The sequence below is a fragment of the Canis lupus genome, chromosome 32 (assembly GCF_003254725.2).
Source record: "Canis lupus dingo isolate Sandy chromosome 32, ASM325472v2, whole genome shotgun sequence".
NCBI classification, from domain to species: domain Eukaryota; kingdom Metazoa; phylum Chordata; class Mammalia; order Carnivora; family Canidae; genus Canis; species Canis lupus.
In genome coordinates, this window is record NC_064274.1 from 8,490,957 (window position 1) to 8,514,956 (window position 24,000).

The window sequence follows — 24,000 nt, forward strand, 5'->3', positions numbered from 1 at the left end:
TTTTAATATACGTAATTTACAGATTGTTGAAGTGCTTTTAACTGTTGAAGTGCATCTAACTACAAATTATGAACGGAGCTTATATTTTCATTAAGCCTACCTCCCATCTTTGAGTCACAGACTTCTCTCCAACCAAAGTGCTAAGCAACCCAGATCTAAAAACAAGAAATAATTAAATAAATTATAGGCAATATAATTTTAAATCTGAGTAATAATCAAGGTGAAAAATTTAAATCATCTGGTCCGGGAATTTTTCAAACTATGGAAGACCTATTACAAATGGGTCATGAAATCAGCTTAGTGTGTTGTAATCAACATTCAAAAATATGAAATAACATGGAATTAAACTGAAGAAAATACAGAACACAGAAGGGTACCACACACAGTAAGGGAAAGTATTTCCAGTCAACCTTCTGTTAGTATTTGTAACTCAGTTTGTGGGTTCTGAAATGTAATGTAAACAAAGTATACTTTTACTATGGGTTACAGCAGGAGTTTGAAAAACAATGACCTAGTTCAACTGTCCACCTTTTACAGTGGTCTATATGTAAACAAATTCAAAGACATTAAATCAGAATAATTGAAATAGTATACACAGCACATTTCCTAAAAGAGATGTTGAAGAGTGAATAAAAATATGAATATTTTATGACAATAAAGCCATTGCTTTTTAGGTCATTTGAAGTTATGGACTTTTTGGGATATCAGATGTTCTTAGAATGCTATAAAACTCTTTTTAAGGTTTAACAGCTTTATAATATTAGTAATTAATGATTCGAAGATTGTGAATTGCTCACTGAATCCACTGGAAAGTACTGAACTATGTATTTTATTGTATGAAAGGAAATCAACAGATTTATCAACCTTAGTTCTTAAACATTTCCAGCTCAATAGTACAGGTAATACTTTCTACTTCTATTGAGTTTCCATCAGGCAAACTGAATGTACAGGAACTCTCCCTGGAAAAAGAGCTATGTTGATTCCTCAACTTTATAAGAAAGGGAACAACTGAAAAGATTAAGCTGGAAATGAATTTCTGCTTCTTGCCTTTGAGCTTTTTAACAGATCTTTAAGAACTGCCAACTCAGCACAGAAAGTAGCAAGAATAATAAAATAACAAGTTGAAGATTATCTAAGCAGGTGAAAGTACTGGCAACTTAATTACAAGTAGAAAAAAAAGGTTCAATGTGCTGTAAAGGGACCTATTATTTCCTGTTATTTATCTTAATACAAATGGTTAGGAATAGAACATGATCTGAGGTTAACAAAAGCACATATTTAGCATTTGTATTGGCTAAACCTCAGCTAAAGAAAAAGAAAGCAACAATTTAAAAGAGAAACACACAATTTAATAGAGTTAGATGCACACAGACTGGAATAAAATTTTATTTACAAATTACAGAATCCCCAGTAAAATTTTAAGTCATTTTCTTGCATGTTGCAATCATTTGTAGCCCAAAAGCACTGCTTCTTTTCCAATGAATTATAAATGGCTACCCGTTCCTGAACGACTATAAATGGATTCTTGAAATGGCTAGATCATCCAGAAGGACTTTCTAAGACTAAAAGCAGGTGAAATGAGCATAAAGGAACCACTGATAGGTTTGAACACCTAAAAACAAAAGTTTAAATGTAAATGTTAAAAAACAAAATTAAGAGAAGACTGGGCAATTTTCAACAAATATAATAAGCGACAGAGTAATATATTATTATAGAAAAATCCCATACAAAATGATAATAAGAACTCAGAGGAGATGTCAAGTAGACTTATCGTGATCATCTTTCTCAATTACACAAATATCATATCATTATGTTGTATACCTGAAACTACTATAATTATATGTCAATTGTATCTCAATTAAAAAGGAAAGTCAAATCACCACCACCAACAATAAAAAAGAACTCAGGAAAAAATAGATGAAGTTACACATAATTCAAAATGAGGATTTTAAAGGGCTAACAAATATTACAGAGATCAAAATTAGTAAGATAAATGTGCATCTAAAAATGAGAAAGCATTTTATAAAATCAATAAAAATAAGATAAGTATAAAAAGCTGGCAAGCATCTACTGAGAGAAGTTAACTTATCCACTAGTGGTGGAATATAAACATGTATAATTTTTATGGAAATCAAGTTGGTTTTGTATATCAAAAGCCTTAAGATTCATACACATTTTTTTATGAAGGGAATTTTACCTTAAAAAAATAATGAGCAATCACATTTGTATTATTAGAACAAGGAAATTTGACAAAGATGAAGTATCCAAAAGTAAGACAATGCTTTATACATACAATGAATAGGTAGTAAATAAAAGTAATATTTCTGAAGAATTTTTTTTTAAATGCAAGGGGAAATAGTTACATACAACACCGAATGGAAGAAGCAAATAAAAATCTGTGTTTAGAGTATGAACTCAATTATACACACAGGACCATATGCCTGTTTAAAAGACTCAAGGAAATCGATCAAACTGGGAGTGCTGATCTGACAGGAGCAATCATGCATACCATGTCTTTTTCCTTTTAAGTTTTCAGTATTTAAAACATTTTGTACAACCACTAGGAGGGGAAAACACTCATTAAAAATATTAAATAACTTCTCCCATTCTGTTGGTAAGGGCAATGTCTATAATAGCCAAACTATGGAAAGACCCCAGATGTCCATCGACAGATGAATGGATAAAGAAGATGTGGTGTGTATACACACACACACACACACACACACACACACACACACACAATGGAATACTACTCAGCCATCAAAAAAATATTGCCATTTGCAATGACGTGGATGGAACTAGAGGATATTATACTAAACAGAATAAGTCAATCAGAGAAAGACAATTGTCATATGATCTCATGCATATGTAGAATTTAAGAAACAAAACAGGATCACAGAGGAAGAGAGGAAAAATAAGACAAAATCAGAGAGGCAGAAAAACCATAAGAGACAAATTGAGGGTTGCTGGAGGGGATCGGGGTGGGAGGATGGAGTAACTGGGTGATGGACAATAAAGAGGCCACATGATGTAATGAGCACTGAGTATTATATAAGAATGATGAATCACTGACCTCTACTCCTGAAATCAATAATAGAGGTTAATTAATTGAATTAAATAAAATTTAAAAAATAAAATACATAAATGTTAAAAAAATTAAATAATACAATGCAGATGCAAACCATCCTAATTTCACTATTAAACTAAGATGCAAGAAGCAAACAACCTACCCCTGCTCCACACTGGTGTTCGGTCGTTGCCCAGACACAGACTCTGAACTGTCAGTTAGAGATGGCACTACAGCCAAAAACCTGGAAAATTTAAAAATAGCATAAAATTGGAAATGAAGTGAAAGTCAGGACTGAATGGGAGCCTCAGAAGGGATTCTTCAGACCTCAACTGTTGCATTTACCCCTCCACTACCCAGGCAAAGGAAATACACAAAAACTGGAATACTCTTATAAAAAAGGGTCAGATGATAGCTTCTGAAGCCAAATATAAAGGTTCACAGCAAAATCTATCATTCTGGATTTTATTTAATTTATTTTATTTTATTTTTTTTATTTTTTAATTTTTTTTCATTCTGGATTTTAAATATGCTGTCATAGTACTGGAAGAAAAAGCCTTGCCACACTGATTCACAGAAACTGAGTCAACTTAATCAAGTCCTGAAGAGTGACTAACAGCTAAATATTCACATGATAGCAAGTAACAATGATAACTAAACAAATGACAGAACAGGGACAACACTAAACAAATAAAGATACAAGATACAAGATACATACAAGAAAAGCAACTTTATGTGATGCTTGTACCTCTTCAGAGTTGCTCGCAATGTCAACATAAATATTTTAAAGGCAGAAGAGAATTATAGGAAAATTCTCAGAATAGACGTGAATCCTGACCTTGGCACTTTAACAGAAATTTCTCAGGGAAAGACAAACTCATCTCCTTGTAGCAGCTGCTAATTATAAGAGCAAATAATTTCCTAGCATCGAAAACATTGTCTTTAGAAGTGGACAAGATAGATAACTAAAATCTCAGTCACTTTATTATTTCCCACAGTGAAAAGAGTTTTGGATTACCAATCACCATGCACTTTAAGAACTACCCTCATTTCCCTTTGGTCACAGGTAGTATTACTGTACTGCAATGATAAGCAATGTTGCTTGGCATCAGACATTCCTCATAGAAGTACGGTGAAATATAAAACTTCCCTTAGCAGAGGACTTGCTAGGATCTGTAATAACCTTCAAAGAATAAGAGAAGGTCTCTCATATCTGTGATCAGTTCATAAAAGCCTCATTATACATACATGCAACAGATATTTTCAAGCACCATGCATACATAACTGCTTTTCTTTTACAAGGCAGATTTTAAATAGAGCTTATCAAAAGTAAAATATGGTGATTAAGTTAGATTAACTGCTTTTATTTGGCTATGCTACTTTTTAAAGTCACAACCTCCCTTCGAAGGCCAGAGAAAGTCTCATATAATTATAATTTCTAAGTCAACTCAGTCTCTGCATTCAATGCAATGCATGCAATGCAAGGAATGGCACTGTTTTCTTTTTTGGTAAATAGGAAAGAAGCCTATTTTGAACCAGAAGTATTATTTTTTACGCTACAGTTTCACCATTCTTTTATATTTAAAGACACGGGACTCAGTGATAAAAGTGATGGCATCTACTATAGTGACCAGAAAGATAAATGGTATTTTAAAACAGAATAGCATCATTTTATTTATTTATTTTTTTTCAGAATAGCATCATTTTAAAAGCTAATTAGAAGAATCATATTTCAAGAGGTTGGCAAAAATGAAACAAGTATTTTCTTCAAAGAAGTTTACTCACTGATCTCAAAAGCCTAGACTTTAAAAAACTAGCTTATCTGGTGCTGTTTTCCTTCACCCCTGCCCATGATAGCATTATCAAGTATTCCTAATAAATAATACCTTTGATAGACTTTATTTCTAATTCCTTTTTGAAAAGCAAGGAGGTAATTGCGTCCATCTCCAGAGAAAACCTCCACAGCAATAGGCTGAAATGATCAAAGAGAAAAACATTACGAAAAACACAAACAAGGTTATTTATTAACTTTTCCACTATGAATATCTATAATGTTGAAGAAATTAACTTTTTAAAGAACATTTTTAGAGTCATGAATTCCCAGCAGATTAAATTGCAAAATAAACAAAGCCAATGTGGGACTCCTGGGTGGCTCAGTGGTTGAGCGTCTGCCCTCGGCTCAGGGTGTGATCCTGGAGTCCCGGGATTGAGTCCCATATCAGCCTCCCTGCATGGAGCCTGCTTCTCCCTCTGCCTGTGTCTCTGCCTCTCTCTCTCTCTGTCTCTCATGAATAAATAAATAAAATCTTAAAAAAAAAAAAAAAAAAGCCCATGTACTCTGTTCAATTTTTGTTTCTAAAATCTTTAATAGAATAGTAAGATAATTTTTTTAAAGATTTTATTTATTTATTCATGAGAGACACAGAGAGAGAGAGGCAGAGGCACAGGCAGAGGGAGGAGAAACAGACTCCATGCAGGGAGTCCCATGTAGCACTTGATCCTGGGATTCGGGATCATGCCCTGAGCCAAAAGCAGACGCTCAACCACGAGCCACCCAGGTGTCCCTAATGGTAAGATAATTATAAAACTATAATTTAGAAAAATTATAGTGAAGATGCAATTTTTATATTAAAAGATAATATATGTTGATTTGGATGCTATAGGGAAAGGTGGATATTACTCAAGTTTTAGGCTGTGTTTAAAAAAAAAGAGAGGGCAGCCCAGGTGGCTCAGTGGTTTGGCGCTGCCTTCAGCCCAGGGCGTGATCCTTGAGACCTGGGATCGAGTCCCATGTCGGGCTCCCTGCATGGAGCCTGCTTCTCCTTCTGCCTGTATCTCTGCCTCTTTCTCTCTCACTCTCGCTCCTCTCTATATATTCTCATGAATAAATAAATAAAATCTTTTAAATAAATAAATAAATAGAGAGATGTATTATAGAGCGTCGTGCACCCATGTGATGTGAGTTTGTCTATTATAAAATCATCTGAGGAAATACTGTAAGAGATAGTGTAGATCCTATAAAGGCAAATATGAGTTTTAAAATAATACATCCTCTGAAAAAAGGAAGATGACAAGATGTTTAGTACTACTAAATCAACTCACCTGTAGGAGATACCTCCTTTTATGTACTTCCTTGATATCTTCATATGCAAAAATGCTGCATGTTCTCTTGAGCTGACTGGGGCCTTGCCTGGCTCCTCTGGGGATAATTGGCTCATGCATACTATAGGCAGCCAAGAGAAAAAAGATAAACAGAAGCACAGCAAGAGATAAATTCACTGTTCAACAAAGGGTGTGTTATTTTCAACCTATGAGTAAAACCAGGGAACAATACATCAGAATATGGAGTTCAAAAAAAAATGTTTAAGAGAATAATGTATCAACTACTCAGCAAAGAGCCCTCTTTGATTAATTTTTAAAAAATCCCACTGTCACTCTCAGGGCTAACTTATCTAAGAGACACAGCCAGTATAGTGCATAGGCCCACATTCTTTTAGGCACCCAAGAAAATGTTTTAATTTTTTTTGAAATTAGAAGAAAAAACAATTTTTTGGTAGAAAAAATGGTTTAACATATAATATGAATATATTATCTTTAAACAACACAGTCACAAAATATAATTTTTAGTATTTTTATATGGAGTAAGGGGCCACTGGAAGTCATAATATGGCCCTAACTGTTGCTGATAGTTCAGTATTCGAAACATCTTCTAGGAATGGACCCCAGAGGCCACGTCTATATTTGGCAGTTAGGTATTCAAAATGTTAGAGAGAAGAGCATGTTGACTTTGTAAGCTGTAAGCTTTCTGTCTTCCTTCTGGCTTTGTCTGTCTCCTGGATTTTTGTTACCCACTATCATCCCATCACAGGACCAGCAGAAGAAAAGGAAGATAGATAAAAGTCAGTTAATTCCTGCCTGTGCTTCAGTCACTGCTTCAAGAGTACTCAGAGGACATGGACACTCTTCCACCATTTGTAAGAGAGTTGTGTAGTTACCTGCATTTTCCCTGTAACTGTGTTTGTACTAAAATTTAAAAACAACAGTTTGCAAATTCTGAATAAATTTATAAATATGCAGATCATAATATAAGGAATTTGGGTCTAATGCTATTAATGCATAACAAAAAATTTTATTTAATTTTCATTTTGATAAATAAGACAAATGTTTTCTTACCTTGAAATAACTATTACCCTTGTGAATATTTAGTGACACACAAACTAAAAGATAACATTCTTAAAACACAATTTTTGTATTAAAACAGGACTATATAATTAGATTGCTTTCTCAAGATAGCTGCACTTTGTGTCTCTTCATTCATTTACTTACTTTGGAGGTAAGGTTTCAATATCTCTTATTTCCCTGGTTGCTGTCATTGTAAATCCATCAATCACATAAAAATGCTCTTTACCAAAAAGAAGTAGCCCCTCACTGGTATCTAGGCCCTGGACCCGAGCACAGCGGTACATGTGTTGAATCTATAAAGAAAACCATAAATGTTTATTAATATAGTTAACAAAAACCCTGATAATTTTTTTGATATAACGAAATGTGGATTTAACGGGCACGCAGGATTTTACCAAGATGTAGTCTGTTATGGTATCCCCTGAGCTAAGCGTATTAAACCTGAGTTTAAGCATGTTAAAAAGAGTCAGCTAAAACTGCCATCTGATTTGCAGTTGAATTTAGTAAAAGGAGACAACCATTTTATTCACATCCATACACCTATCCATCTAACTCACTTCTCCCACTATTCACAGAGTACTCACTGGGTGCCAGGGACATGTGTACTAACTAGGCTCTAGAAGCGATGAACAAGTTAGATAAGGAAAGAGACAGAGACAATAAACTTGGCAGGAAAAAAAGAGGACTGAAGCGTATATGTAAGATTAGGATCATGCCCTTGGTGAGGCAAGAGTGAAAACAGGTCTGCTGAGTCTGACAAACCTGAGTGTATTCCCAATGCTGTCACTTAGTTGTGGATTTAGCCAAGTTTCTTAATTTCTTTGGGCCTCTGTGTCTTCCTCTGTGAATTTCAGATACAGTCTGGCACGTTGTGAGAGTTACTAAGGTAATGTACGTGACCATGTTAGAAACCGTTGGCTGCCTTCTCTTCACACAGCTCAATTTTGTCTATTTCCACAACAGCTCCAGGGACCGGGACTGTGACACATTTGTCCCTATTTGCTCCCCACCTGGGGTCCTGCTTGCCTGGCAGACTGCTGTGCCATTGTAAAAAGCCAAACTTGGCAGAGGTGGTATTTTCCTCAGAGGAAGAAAGAGTTGCTTAATCTCTCAATGTAAGTATTGTTTTCTTTCCAACAGGCAGGATCTAGTTTTTCTTACCTAAAAACTATTTCTTGCTTAAACTTAGTTCAACATGAGTCACGGAAAAAAATATCAGCAACTAAACTAGAGTCAAAGAAATGTTAGTCTGAATACACTTCCTGCAGTACTCAAACTTAAAAAATGTACTCATGAGATTAAAAGTTTAAGAAATGACAGCATTAGAAAACAGTAAAATACACAAATGTATTCATTTTCATCACATCTGTACTACATAAAAACGTAGAATGTTATAGGAAAAACACTGATATTTTAAAAATAATTCTATTGTGTAATACACAAACACAAAAATGTTTTCTGTAAGTGCACAGCTTGATGAATTTTCAAATGCTAAAAATATGATGCAGCCAGCATTTGGATTAAGATATAGAACATTCCCAGGACTTCAGAAGCTTCTCTTATGCTTCCATCAGATGTAATGTACTTTTATTTTTTTTTTTTTATTTATTATTTTTTTTTTTTTAATTTTTATTTATTTATGATAGTCACAGAGAGAGAAAGAGAGAGAGGCAGAGACACAGGCAGAGGGAGAAGCAGGCTCCATGCACCGGGAGCCTGATGTGGGATTCGATCCCGGGTCTCCAGGATCGCGCCCTGGGCCAAAGGCAGGCGCCAAACCGCTGCGCCACCCAGGGATCCCCTGTAATGTACTTTTAAAATTATGTGTCTTTTAAAAATATTTTCATTCAGGCACCTGGGTGGCACAGTGGTTGAGCATCTGCCTTTGGCTCAGGTTGTGATTCTAGGTCCTGGGATTGAGTCCCACATTAGGCTCCTTGCAGGGAGCCTGTTTCTCCCTCTGCCTATGTCTATGCCTTTCTCTCTGTGTCTCTCATGAATAAATAAAATCTTAAAAAAATTTTTCATTCAAGATTAATTGAGCTGTATATTCAAAGAGATTTTTTAAAATTAACCCCTAAATTCTAGCTATATCTTAGTGGGTAAGATTAAAAAGGTTACAACAAAGATCTAATATGAGAGGCAAAAAGAACATTCTTTTAAAAAGGTGATTCAGCACATTAATTAATTCATTCCTTCATTTACTTAATTATTCTTTTATTTACTCAAGAGATCTTGAGAAATGAGACTGTACCCAGTGGGGAGTTCCTAGGATAGAGATTATGCAAGTGATGGAGAGAGGGGCATCCTGGCAAAAAACACAGTGACTAAAAGCACAGAGTAAAGAAATAGCATTATGGATGTAGTGAATTGCCAGATACAGGTGCTGCAGGGGCCTTGGCTTATAAGGCAGAGCCCGAACAGGTTGGCGGAGAGGGAAACAGAAAGGTAGGGTAGTCTTCTGTGAGTGAAGGAGAACAGGGCTTAAATACAACCCTGAGAATGAATGACAGTACAGATAGGCTGAAGCTGCCTGTAGATGGTTCATGGAACTATGCAGGTGTAGAAAAAAAGACAAGACCAGATTAGTGAATGGTGTGCATGATCTAAAATAGAGAATTACAGCAAGAAGTACAGTCTAATAAAGGGTACAGAGATAGAATGAACTAGGAATGCAGTGTTAATATTGTGTCTCATGAAATTTTGGGTTCAGTGTGGGTTTAGTATGTTCAGACAGGTCAAAAATCCTGAAACCAGGACATGTAGAGTACTGAAACCAAAATATTGCTTACTCTTCACACGGTATTTCATTATAGAGAGGAAAATATTTATCTTCTGCCACCAAGTAAATATCCTATCAGGTTCCTGTTGTAAAATGCAAATGAGCTACTTCAATGTAATCCTTACTTTTTTAGAAGCACAGTACCTTTTCTCCTTCCTCCAGTAGGCGTAGCAGGGTGGCATTATCCGTTTTCTCCTCCTCCTCTATAGAGCTGCCCTCTGCAATCTGGTCTTGTAGCTGCTCCTGGCTCTCCTCATCTCCCCCATCAGGTGCGGATCGAGACCGTTTCAGAGGAGGCTTGACCAGACCTATGGGATCATAACACAAGAGCCCTGTGACCTTGGCAGGGGCCATTTGGGAAGCCGTTGGGGCTCCCAGTCCCTCCTAACATTTCCAAATTGAGATAAGTCTCAATTGGTACAGGGAGGCAACACAGTGCAGTAGTTAATGACAGAGGCTCTACAGTTAAATAATTGTATAACCCTGGACAAAGATCTGCCTCTCCAAACTGGCTTTCTCATCTATAAAACTGGGACAAAAACACTATCTTAGATGGTTGTGGAGGACTTAATGAGTTACTCATGCTTAGTATCATGCTTAATAGTAAATTCTAAATAAGTATCAGATGATGATAGTAACAGAGCATAGCGTAATTAATGGTAAGAACGGTACTGCTAAGGACAGGTGTCATTGTGGGGATACCATAAATAAATGATCAATCACTATCAGAAACAAAATTAAAGAGAATAAGTTATAAATATGATTATAAAAGATCTCACCTACTCGGAGGGCCCATGAGGACTATTTCAAGACTTATATCACAAGCAACAGTATAATTGTTCATATATGAACAGAGGTGATTAAAATACAGGGACAGATCATTTAATTTGCAGATTAAAGCATTCTATTGTCTACATTTTGATAACTTTATTAATAATCACAGGAGGTGACATTAAAATCAATTGATGAGATACCAAAGTATGACAAGCACTCAAAATACACTCTAAATCCCACATTTAATTAATATTCTTTAGTTATTCCAAAAAAAGTCATGTTACACCTACCAATGATAGTTGCCCTAAGAATTTTGAAAAAGGTAAGACATAGATCAGAGGTTCTTCTTTGCCTTAAGAACCTTCTTTTCACATATAAAAGAGTATGTAAGTAAGAAAGAGAGCTGAAATCCTGCTGAGAATATCCATAAGGGGATACAGCTTATAATTACATTTTTTAAAAGTAAGCTCTATGCCCAACATGAAGTTTGAACTCACAAACCCAGATTAAGAATCCCATGCTTTACCAACTGAACCAGTCAGATGCCCATATCATTGCATTATTTTTAATAAATTAAAACTTCCAATTCTATGTCTATTATAACACCTTGCATAGCATAGTAGTGACACCAAAATTTGTGAAATTAGAAAAATGAGGCCAAGACAAGCGAAGTGCTAAAGACCCAAACACAAGCCCTCTGACTAACTCTGTGAATTATACCTTCACTTATGCTCAAATAATAGCTTTGGATCCATTTCCATAACTTTGCTGGTGTACTGTCAAGAAAACTAGAAGACTTTTATAAACTTGCTCCACTACTAAAAGTTTTAGGATTCTATTTAAAATGTTAGATAAATTATGAAATGCTTAATAAGTCACAGTCACCATGAGAGAGAAGAGGAAAATTATAATCAGAGAAATGGGTCATAATTTTTAATGGTGTGTTTTGCTGACATGGTCATATATTATCAATTTTTTAATCAATGGGATCTGAAACTAATTTTTAACTTAAAGTTCTTAATTTATATCCTAAGGCTTTGTTTATAGAGTATGCCAAGATCAGAGGCTTCAAAGAGTTAAAACAATGGGTTGAGTTACTTTTTCAATAGAAACCGAATCCCCATTTTGTGCTAGGCATGTGCCAAAAGCCATAAAGTGAGAAGAAAAATTATCTCTGCCCCTGAGAAACTCATAATTTAGAAAACAGAAATCAGTGAAAAATCACTGAAATTTGGGAAATGGGCAAATGTATCTGTGGACAGGAGAGTGGGAAAATGTTTCAGAGAAGGATGATTTGACCACGGTCTTTGAGGCTGGGTAGGGTTTGTCAGGATCCATATCAAGGGGGAGAGGGCACACATATGTAAAAGTACAGAATCAAAAAGTCCAAATTATCTCATGTGTATTTTACTAAGCTCATAAAGTACAGTTGTGGAATAATGTGTCTTAGCTCATAGGAAGAAAGACCATGATTTCTTAACTGTTGTCTAACATGCAGTAATAACACATTTAGTAGTTGTTTTAATTTTATAAATATTTATTTAGTTATCAGGGCCTTAAATTAAAATGTCAGGTGTCACTGAGAATCCTGCCAAATGTAATAAAAACTTTATCAAGCCAAAAAGGCACATTCCATCCATCTGTAGGCAATAAAGAGCCAGTCTCTTTAGTTCTGATACAGAAAACAATCTTTAAGAAGATTGTTTAAGATTCTTTACGAATAGACTGTAAAATATGTATGGATACTTTTATCTAGAGGATTGACCCTACTTTTTATGGTAGCTCATATTTTCATAAAAATTCAAATATAAGAAGTACTCCAAAGAGATTTTTACTTCAATCAAAGAGGAAGGCTGACCTTTGACTTTAGCAATAGTGTCTTCACCGTGCTCTGGTTCTTGCTGAGCAGCTTCACCTTCTGAACTCTCTACAATGGCATCTTGGACAATGGCTGGATTCCCAGAGGCTAGTCGCATATAGTATTCTTTACTGTCATAACTTATGGCTCTTCTGTATCGAGCGGGTTTCTAAGAAATAGCAGAAGAAAGGATTCAAATAAATTATTTTCAAGAATTAAAATATAAGCTTCCCAAAGGAAGTATGGTATCAAGACTTCTTTAGGTGTTACCTTTTTAAAGGGATTTTTAACAGACTGCATTTATACACAGTAAATCCACAGACTTCTGGGTTAAGTTTCTCTATTTTTAAAATGCATTGACTTTTAAAACAGACATATCAAAAAACAATATTAGCAGTTTTTCTTCCTGAAATAGAAATAAATCATCTCTAGTCAAATAACGCTTTCACGTTAGTATTATATGGCCTCACTGATGTATTAGGAAACCTTCCTAGACAGTAAAGAGAACACTCAGTTTTGGAGAGCATCAAGTTGCAAGAGGATGTCTGGTTTGTATAAGGGCTGGAACTTTGCTTCCATCCCAAATAAGGTAAGTAGTCAGGCCTAAAGGCAAATGCATTCAATTGGAATCATCAGTGCCAATGTTACTTCAGATACTTAGAGGTAAAGACTAAGAACTGCAGTGTTCTTCCTCATATTCCAGTTCTTACTAAAGCTCCAGAAATGGCCCAAACCTTCTGAGAGTTCTGACTCAACACAGAATCAACCATCTTAAGCCAGATGGTACTCTCTGCTTGGCCTGCTCCTCCAAGCTGGTACCTCCAATTTGCTAAGACATCCCTATTGTTTGTTGTGTAAAATAATATGCTCCATAAACTAACTAAATGAGTATATTCAGAATATATATATTATGCACATATATATATCCATCTTGAAGAAGAAATTTATTATCTAGAAACATTAGAAAAGATTTGAAATTTTTGGCATATGATTCAAGAGCATTTCTTTTTCAGATTTAATATTTATCCTAAAAATATACTTTCCAACTGACCTAAACCTTTCTTTTCCCCCTTAAAACCATAAAATAATGAAAAAAAAATAAGGTCTCAAATGTCCTACACAACTGTAAAACCATAGGGAAAATTTAGTATGTATACAGGTTCCTTGATCAGAATTAGACCCAGACTTTGGATTTAACAATTAAAAAAAGGATGCGGTTTTAAACATGCTTTAAAACCTTCCCTTTGTAGAGGCACCTGGCTGGGTCAGTTGGGTGAGTGCCCCACTCTTGGTTTGGGCTCAGGGCATGATCTCATGGGTCTTGAGATTGAGCCCCACACTGGCTCGGTGCTCAGTGGGGAATCCGCTTGAGCTTCTCTCCTTCCCCCTCTTCTTCGAGATTTTCCCCCCTGCTCACATGCACTTTCTCTCTCTCTAAAATAAATAAATCTTAAAAAAAGAACCCTTCACTTTTTAAACGTTATTTCAGTTTTCTTTTCCAAGTCAGAATAGCTAATTAAAAATACTCTATTGGCCCTACTCTTCAAGTCAAATAGTCAATATGTATTATCCACAATAATGTTTATTTCAAGCAAGACCATTTTAAACAAATGATTTCCAATTCAAGTGGAAAACAGGTGTCCAATTGGTTGGAATATTTAGACTAAAACACTGAAACTATTTTGAGATAAAAAACTATGTAACTGAAGTCACACTGCCCTTCTTTTAAATTTAGATACATTCAGATACAGAGTCAGGGAATCCAAAGCGCTGTAAGCTAACTGTGGAATGATACACAAGAAATGGAAATTGAAATATATGACAAAGAAAAGTATTAAAATGAGGTAAAATCATATTACAATGAAGGAAGAACCAATCTGATGAGCAAACTAACAAGAATATTGCAATATTTCTGAAATGTAAGAAAGGCAGTAAACTTTGTACCATACCCCTTCTTCTATACAAGGTATAACAATTATCTTCAACTCAAAATTGTTTATTTTGAAAATGATGAAAGCATAGTTAGTGATGGGCAAGACAATGAATTAATAGATGTGGGACATCTACTTGATTACTGACTTCAACTTGGAACTATAAGTCTTTTTCCCTAAATATTTTGAGGTATATTTCTGGATTCTAAAGAACTACATCTTTTTTTTTTTTTTTCCTGAATTATGTACTGAATCATTCTGGAAAGAGAAAACTATTTTAACTACTTAAATAAGTTAAAATTGTATTTTAAAAAGTAATCTATTCATACTCTTAGTTTTCATTAGTTCCTTCTGATTGAAAAATAATTTTTAAAAGAGAATACTCCTTGAATTCTCAAAATACACACTGTTTAGTATTTGGAAGAATTAAATGAGCAAATAAAAAAAAAGTTGAAGGTGTCAGGCTGCCCATTACTAACATGCGTCAGAACTTGTTAGTTTATATGTGAAGCAATATACATTTTATGGTGAAAGCAGTGAATACTCAGCCTGTTAGTGAGCAGCACACAGGCCCTAGAAAGCTAATTAGAACAAAGCCGAGAAAGACTAAAACCCCTCTCAGCATGAGTGACACCAACTTTTCAACTCTAAGGAACTTACAGGAAGAACAAATGGAAAGTCAATCTTTTATGTTAGTCTAGTCTACCATGCACTAAAAAACAAAAACAAACAAAGAAAACTGCAAGTATTTTGCATTCTCTTATGGTAATTTGTGTTTTACCTTTTGAGGAATGATATCATCAGGTGTCTCAGGCTGTTTACTTGGGACCTCAGACTGAAAACAGGGTATTAAGTATAGAAATATCAGAAAAAAAACAACATAAAGAACACCACAAAAATAAAATTTTCTTGAGGATTGTATGAAATATGGAAGATGCACATACTCAAAGAAAATTAATATGATATCCTATGTTGTTTGAAACAATCATTTAGCATCTTGTAACTTTTTTTATTATTATCAAAAGTAGTTTTAAAGTAGAAACTACAATAAAATTCTCAAGACTACTGAACAGGACTTATAAATCACAGACAAAATTTCAGCACAGGTGGCCAGAGTCACGGATGACTGACAGGCAACTCCACATGGCTTTGAAAAGGAAAAACTGAAAACTGAACAACAGAATCTAATACTAGCTATTACCTTCCACCTACCTTTCACTGTGCTTATCCCTATATCTGTTTTGTAACAGGAGTAACTGGTTTACTCCATTATCTCCAATTCCCCATACCGCAGAAAACATGAGGTGCTTATTAGTGGAAAAAACATTCTCCCATAAAAGCCCAGTGACCTACTTTCTTTATTCCTTTCACAGATATAACCCCAGAAAAGCTAAAAGCAGAAGGCAGGAGACTGGGTCATCAGCCTCCAGACCAAAAGTTTTGGTAAAAAGTACTTTAAAAAGTATTAGATGGTTGCTTTATATTTCATTCTCCGAATCAAACAAAAGGGCAAAAACATCTGTTGAGCTGTCCTGTGTTGCTTAGGCACCTAAATATACAGGCTATATACAGGCAATAACGGACCCAAGAATAATCCAGTTTTTCTTCCTTTTCACAGTTTTATCTGGAGATGACATCTAGTACTTCTCCCCACATAAACATGCACCGGCAAAATAATTTCACAAATGTTTCCTCCCTAGGCAAAACAAACACTGGACTACTGGGCATACTTTCAAATACTTCACATGGTTTTAATAAATGTTTCTCTTTAAAACCCAACTTTTAAAAACATACCTTGTAATGAAGAATAATCTTTAAAATATACATCTATGTTCTCTATCTTGGTAGGGGTTTTGGCTACACGAGTGTAAAACACACAGATGTGAACACATAATGGAACACTTAAGATTTGTATATTTCAATGTATGTAAAATTTATGACAACAAAACGGAATTACAAAGACTGAACTCTACTGATGTACATGTGGAATTATGAAGGAGTGAAGGGTACTGATTCTGCAATTCTCTCTGAAATTCATTAAAAAACAAAACAAAACAAAACAAGATAATTTCCTGGATGTGTGACAGACCAACATAGCAAAATAGACCTATTACTGCTGTCAAAAGCAACTTTAATGACCACTGTTTACCCCCCAACCAGAATGTGGGAAAGGTCTGGCATTCACTCTTTGTTTTCCCTGCAGCATATAGTACAGTGCTGGTTTAATACATATTTACATTGATCCACTGCCTGGGGCTCTCATTTTACTACAAGGCACAGCATTCAATCAATTGTAAAGAGATATGCTATGCTAATAATTTTAGTGTTATCATAGCTCTCTTTTACTTAAAATTCTATAATTATTATAATTATATTTACACAGAAGTCTTAAATTTTCAAAGTCAAAATTTCTAGAAAATAATTATTTTTTTCTCTTCAAATTTTTCTATATTGCTAGCAATGGAAATTTCCTGAATGAGCTGCTTAGTTTCCATGGGTTCCATGACATCTATATATTACATAAAAAATATATGTAGGGGTAGTCACAGGAGACTCCTTTAATTAGAAAAGGAAACTTTGAGTAAGTCGCTTACCCTTCTGTCCCAAGCAGCCCCAGATTAAAAGGTAGACAGTGGGGTCTTCAGCACAATGGTATTTGCAAACAATAGTTAATTTGTTTGAGATTATTATTCCATCAAAATAAATTCACGAAAATAAGGGGATCACAGAATTAAAACCTGGTATTTATACCTAAATATGATTTTATAATGGCAAAATATGGAATCTTATTCTCCTTCCATAGGATTCAGAGTAATGAGACAGTTGCTGAAAAGCCACTGGATTTTATATTTTCATCATATCCAAGGCTCACATCTTAACAATATCTGCAACTGACATTACCTCTTAAAATACAGAATTACAGTGCAATTTAGCATAGCTGTTTTGTTATGGAAATTACCCCATAAGGAAAGTCACTGTGCAAAGAGGAATTATTTTCATGTGAGAATAGATAAGTTCCTACATGTATCTAATTTTTCTCATTACAAAAATTATTACTCTTGCTTTTATTAAAATAATTTTTGGGGATAAACTTTCAAAGCATTTATGTCTAAGGCAAATGAGACTCTAAAAATATAGTCTATATTCTATAAATAAACATCCAGTTTAAAAATCAAGAAACAAAGTTCAAAACTTAGAATGTTAGGTAAGCTATCCTGTATACAGCATATAGCAGTATCAAGATTTAAGAAATAAAACTTTAATGACCAAAGGGGAAAAAAAAAACCCTCAATTCATTTCTAATACATCAAGGATTTTAAAACAAGAAAATAAATTTTAATCATCGCTGTATTCTTTCAGCTTACGCAACAGAACTAAAAATTAAAATGCCACTTAGAAACAGTAATTATTCTTAATAAGGCAAAAGATTAAACCAATTAATTGTCCTTGCTCAGATAAAGCCTGTTTTACCTAGCAAGAGGCTTTGAAAGCATTTTTTAGGTTGGCACATACCCCTTACAGCACAAAAAATATTGACTATATTTTATAAACATGCAGGCAAGGAAGGCAACACATTTATAGGAACAGAAGTAGAAGAAGTGATAGATCTCTAACTCTGCGAGGTAATCTGGAATATTGTTCAGGGTAGAGGTGGATTTTCTATAAAGTTAATAAAGAAAGCTTAAACTTCAACAGCCCTCACTTCCCACGGGATCCTTTCAAAATCCTGGAAAGAGGCACCTGAGTAATTTCATATTCATAAGTTTACACCCTTTTTCTTATATAGCCCTCTGCCAAGTTATACTTGAGGCCCAAATTTTATAATTTGTTACCAGCCCTTTTTAGTGGAAAAATTTCAGAATTAGGAAACTTCTACAGAATGCTGAATTGGAAAGCAATGGAAAAAGTCTCTAATTTTGGGAGGAACAGTGCTGGTAGTCCACTCATTCAACATTTATAAAGTTCTTGATACTCTATTAGCATCAGGCAGACAAAACCTAGTATACTATTTCTGCCTGGAAGAAATTCACTGTCCACCGATAAGGTCATCAACGGTTGGAATCTCTTCTCATTTAAAAGTGAATCAAATTCTAAGGAAGTGTCATCCTATATACTCATGTCATACTCTATTACTTAGGAGCTGTGCCTAGACCTTTCTCTAGGTTTTGACTCCTCATCTGTAAAATTGGGAAAATTGTATTCATGTTGTGTTCATTGTGCTTTTATTTGATCTTCTTTTTTGATTTTATTATAGAAGACAGTAAGATAACAGTTACTTCTACTTTTTGGAATTTTCTTGACACTCAACATTGCCAGATTGCGCATTCCATAAAATAAAAGTGGACATTTAATGGCGTTTCAAATTTACAAGGATTTTGAACTGGCAACCCAAAATAATTAGTCATTCAGAAAATTTCGTCAGAGCAGATCAATCTTGACTTGCATATGAACTAAGCCACACAGATTCCACATTCTGTAACAGTCTCCCCTTCCCCACCCGCTCTTTCCTTTTTTGCTAATGTATCTCCAACATTTCTAGACTGTCTTGTATTTCCCAATATGTAACCCATCTGGTTAAAAAATAAGTTCCATATGGTGCATACTTATTTCTGAGACTGTCTGTTTAGATTTTTCAGGCTCGTGAACGCTTTTGCTTACGTAAAATGCTAATATTACTAAGGTTGTAAGTGTGAACTCCAAATAGGTTATTTTGTTTTTATCTGGTACAGAAGTTTAAATATATTTTTATAATGTGAATGGCACTGTTGTAAAGAAGGAAAGGAATAAACAATATAAAAATGTTATGGTTATGTAAGTAAAAATATACTTCAGTTAAATAAAAAACTCAAAAACATATGCCTCAGTTAAATAAAAATAGTGAGCTGGTCACATTTTTGGGAGAGCATGTTTATCTCATATTTTAGTATTTTTGAATGGATTCAATTTATAGGACTGTTGACTAAATAAATATTTTGTCAAATTGTTACAAGCTTAAAGTCTTATTTATTTGGGGAAAAAAGGTTAAGAATTAAAGACTGTATTGCTGGTTAGCTCAGACAAAAGTAGTTGCTAGTAAAACTCTGCAAAATATGGGTGGATTAATTTTTTCCCCATAGTGCAGTATCACTAGAAATTATGGTGCTTTAAGTTACAGCTGTACCAAGTATGACGTTCTTGACAGAATGGAATAGCTTTGAGAAAAGTGGACTTTAGAAAGCTATCTTGAAAAATCTCAATTATATATTAGCAGCTCTAAGACCTATGTCCTAGAAGTATCAGGACAGAAGTGAAATCACTGAGTACAAAATAAACAGAGCCAGTGTTTTGGTAGAAAAAAAAAAGAGACATTGGAACAATACAAACTGCCCTCACATTATAGAATCTGAACTATTTATTAGAAGTTTCATGTTCTAAGCCTCTTTTGTAAATCTTAATTTCTTCAATTGTTGACAGAATCAAAAATAAAGTCAACAATGTGAAAGTACTTAAAATCCATGAGGGTTTTGAAATTCAGTTTTTAAATAAAATATAATAAAACTTCTACACTGGGCAGGTGTTTGTACTGTATGACCTCATAGATTCTAAAATCGTATTAACCAAACATCAAGAAGAACAAGCCAAAAACGATTTTCAGTGGATGAGTCTTTGCAGTGATCTGGGTTCCCAACTGGGTGTAAGAGTTTATACTAGATTCATCTTAGAGGCAGCTAAACACTAAAAGTGAAACAAAGCTTGGGATACATTCCCTTCAGAGATAGTCACCTTTCTCTCTTAATGAAGCATAGTGTGGTCAGATTCCTGAATCTCAGAATATGCTTTTCCAGACTATATTTCTTAAAAGTCACAGCATTAATTTTTTAAATTTTAAATGATACCTCAAAAAAATTAAATGATATTAGAGGGAGACGTAAGAATTTTATTTATCAAAATGGAGTATACATTTAAAGAAAGTCACAAAACGGTGGTCTAAAAGTCAGGGATTCTCTAGAGCTGTCTGGTCCATTACAGCGGACCCATGTGAAATGGGACTAGTATAAATTGAGATGTGCTGTAATTATGAAATACAGATTGCATTTCAAAGACAAGGTACAAAAACAGGTAAAATGCTTCAGAGATAATGTCTTTGTAACTGATTAAACATTAAAATGATAGTGTTAGGAAGCTGGGTAAGATAACTGGTTGAGACCCCCTCTCAACTCCCAAAGCTGTGATTCTATGACAAAAATTACTTTTCTACAGACAAAAGTATTCTTCATTTTGGAGGCAAAGGATTATTACTGGACACTGAAGAATCGAATTATTATTTAGAAATGTTATAAGGATTTTCAGAATTAAATTCAGTAGATTTTATACCCCTGTGTTTTCTCTTTTGAACTTGTAGTAGCTTTATTGGGAGAGTATATATTTTCCTGAACTTAAAAACATGATTCTTGGACCATCATCAACTTAGACAGAATTCTTCTGGTCATGTGCAAAAGTCTGAGTAAAGGCTTTTGGAAGGGTGACTTGTCTGAATAAAATAAACTTACGGGCAAAGGCTGTGTTTTAAACCTGAGGAAATCAGTAATGAAGTTTCTTGACATAGAAAGATCTACATATTCAGGCTATTATTCTTTAGCTGTCTTCTGTATTTCTTCAAAGATTATTACTTATGCCAATATTTATTTACTTAACAGTCACTTAGAATAGTGTCTGGCAAAAAATAAGCACTATATAAGTACTTCACTGATTTTAACCAATCTAATCCCAACAACTTTTGAGATGGAACTGTTATTCTCGGTGTGTTTTTCTCCACATGAGACACAAGGACACAGACACCTAAAGTGGCCAAATGGCCTGTCCTAGGTCAGCCAGCTAGTGAAGTGGCAGGGCCAGGTTTTAAATCCTGGCAGTCTGACTTCAGAGCCTGTAACCTAAACCACTTCACCAGTCTCCCTGTTACACTGCTGCATTGCTTCATTATATCATCACCACCACCACCACCACCACCACCACCACCACCACCACCACCACCCTGCATTATGAATTTAATATAGTTTAGTGCATTCCTGAAATTAGATATTTTAGGTAACTGACCTAGAAGAAAAATGCCTACCAAAAAGAAGAAAATTTGGAAGAGCCATTACCAACATTTAATTCTGCATACTCACCGCCACATTTGTCTCTTGCTCCGTTTCTGGCACATAGGGGTAATGGTTATAAAACATATCATTTCGCACCATTTTTTTCCTCATTCTGCAGGGCCCTTCTGTCATCTCCAACATCCACTTGTCTAGATGGGAACCGATGGGGGGACCCCACAACCCTCGCTCCCGCAACAGTTCGTACTCGATTTGGCACCACTCTTCTGTCACGTACTTCAGGGCATTTTGCTGACGCTAAGGGGAGGGAGTCCAGGTTGGTTTTCAAGCAAAAGCAGGAGTAATCATTAAAAGTCTACAAATAACTTAAAACCAAGTTAATATTTGGAAACAAAATCAGTATATATCATTTCAGTCAATATCATAAAAGTAAAGTTACATTTATTTATGATTACAGCAGCCTGCTAATTCTGTGAGAAGGTGTGATTTTTGGGATGGCCCAAGTGTTTACATCAACACCAGATACATACAAGGTAGAGGGTGCAGTATGCTTGAACAAAGTAACACTGAAACAAGAAAGATGGTAATATTACTTATGAAAATACACTGAAATGGTTAAGTCCAGTGTAAATTGATAGATAACATGGTAGTTTAAGGATGACTCTCTTCCTGCCACCTCCAAGTTATAAAAACAGGTACTAGAACATGCACAGGAGAAAATCTAGTAAATGGGATCACACTGCCATCATCTGAGCTTACTGGTAAGCTTAACATTTCCAAAGATTTTAGGTAAAGAATATAAACATGCAGCTTTGATAAAGAACTTGATGATCATATAAAAATAAAAGAAAAATCATTTTCAAATGACCACTGGGATAGATCCAAACTATTTTACTTAAGTGAAAATTTATGAAGTGGTATAACTTGCTATATTATCATATGTCAAGATGTATAGAAATTTAGCAGATGATTATAAATTATAACTACCTTATCTAATGATTCATAGAATTTAAGTATATAAGATCAATCTAAGAAGATTACTGAATGAATAATCTTAAAATTACTTGATATCACAATAGTACTTATGTGTTCCTGGTAGGGAGGGGACTCTCTTATAACAACTAGCTAGTGAATGCCCATAAAATATTAGCAGTTTATCATTCAGAAACCTTCAATAGATCTAAATCAGCCACACTGGAAATAAAATATTTAGGATAAGTTGCTGAGTAATTATGAATTCACCAAAAGGATTCTACTGAATTTACTTCTTACCAACATAATCACCCAAGTGCTTATAATAAAAAAAGTTATTTTAACTTTAAGGTTTTTTTTTTTTTAATTTTAAGAGACTTTGATGCATATTTTCAGAATCTCTTTGTTAACTCTGAGAGGGATTTTCTTGTATTTTAAAATTTATTAAGAACAACACTTGCAATATGTCAGTAGCTAATGTCAATGGGACTCAGTTGTGATTTCCAGTTTGTTTTTTTTAATACCACCTACCTCTAGAAAATTCAAACTTTTTATCTTAAAAACAATGGCCAAAGCAGCTGTTGGGAGGGATAATTAAAAACATCAACTGACGATGAATGCAGCTCAGCAACTTACTCTTAAAAGGGGTAAAATCATCATGAAAAACAGAGTCCTTTCTCACTCAAGGAATACAAAGCAAACCTTTCTTGTGGTTATGAATTCTTACCTCCTGATATTCCTTATATTGTGTGTCTACTAAGTCACGGACAACAGCAATATGTGTAAACATCCACTGAGAAATCTCCTAACAATGGACAGAAAAAGAGTCTTAATATTTCGTGGATTTTCCTGGAAAAATATTAACTAGCCTTAAAATAATGCTAACTAAATTTATTAAAATCCCATGAAAGACACAACTACAAAACAAAACAAAACAAAAAACTGATGGATTAATTTTATGACGAATCTAGTGGAGGCTTGTGTGATGGACACAGATCAACGCCTCCCATGACCCTTCCCCAAGGGATGGGCCAGCTCCTATAGCTTCTGAGGGTGCCTTTAACACCTTCAGGGATCATCTCAGCTGTAGAGAACTGCCAGGAAACTCCCAACTGAATGACTGGCTGATCTGGAGGTAAGAAGGTTCAGCATCTCAGCTCAGTATAGATCAACTGTGACAGTCCACTCTGGCCTCAAAGTTCCACTTAGGTCAGTTGAGGCTAGACCCACCTTGTAACCTGGTATTTCCCCGTAACCAATCCTGCATCTTTTCTTACCCTTCTACAGACAGGGACCACGAGAGCACCTGTAAAAAACACCTTGCACCAAAAACCCTCTCAGTGTACTTCCTG

The 24,000-nt window shown here is 34.8% G+C and overlaps 1 protein-coding gene across 9 annotated transcripts in view; it reads right to left on the reverse strand.

Annotated features, from left to right (window-relative positions):
• The window catches only part of WDFY3 (WD repeat and FYVE domain containing 3), a 266,585-nt gene that overhangs the window by 40,266 nt on the left and 202,319 nt on the right, over positions 1-24,000 (reverse strand). For 7 of the 9 annotated variants that reach the window (XM_025425680.3, XM_025425694.3, XM_025425668.3 and 4 more), the window contains 10 exons: positions 23,376-23,453; positions 21,746-21,973; positions 15,376-15,429; positions 12,664-12,832; positions 10,176-10,339; positions 7,394-7,542; positions 6,170-6,290; positions 4,954-5,039; positions 3,231-3,311; positions 101-155 (listed from right to left, as the gene is read on the reverse strand). In XM_025425680.3, the coding sequence (XP_025281465.1) occupies positions 101-155; positions 3,231-3,311; positions 4,954-5,039; positions 6,170-6,290; positions 7,394-7,542; positions 10,176-10,339; positions 12,664-12,832; positions 15,376-15,429; positions 21,746-21,973; positions 23,376-23,453 (1,185 nt within the window). The remainder of the gene's footprint in view (positions 1-100; positions 156-3,230; positions 3,312-4,953; positions 5,040-6,169; positions 6,291-7,393; positions 7,543-10,175; positions 10,340-12,663; positions 12,833-15,375; positions 15,430-21,745; positions 21,974-23,375; positions 23,454-24,000) is intronic. The other 2 variants (XM_025425686.3, XM_025425712.3) reach the window with 1 other exon arrangement.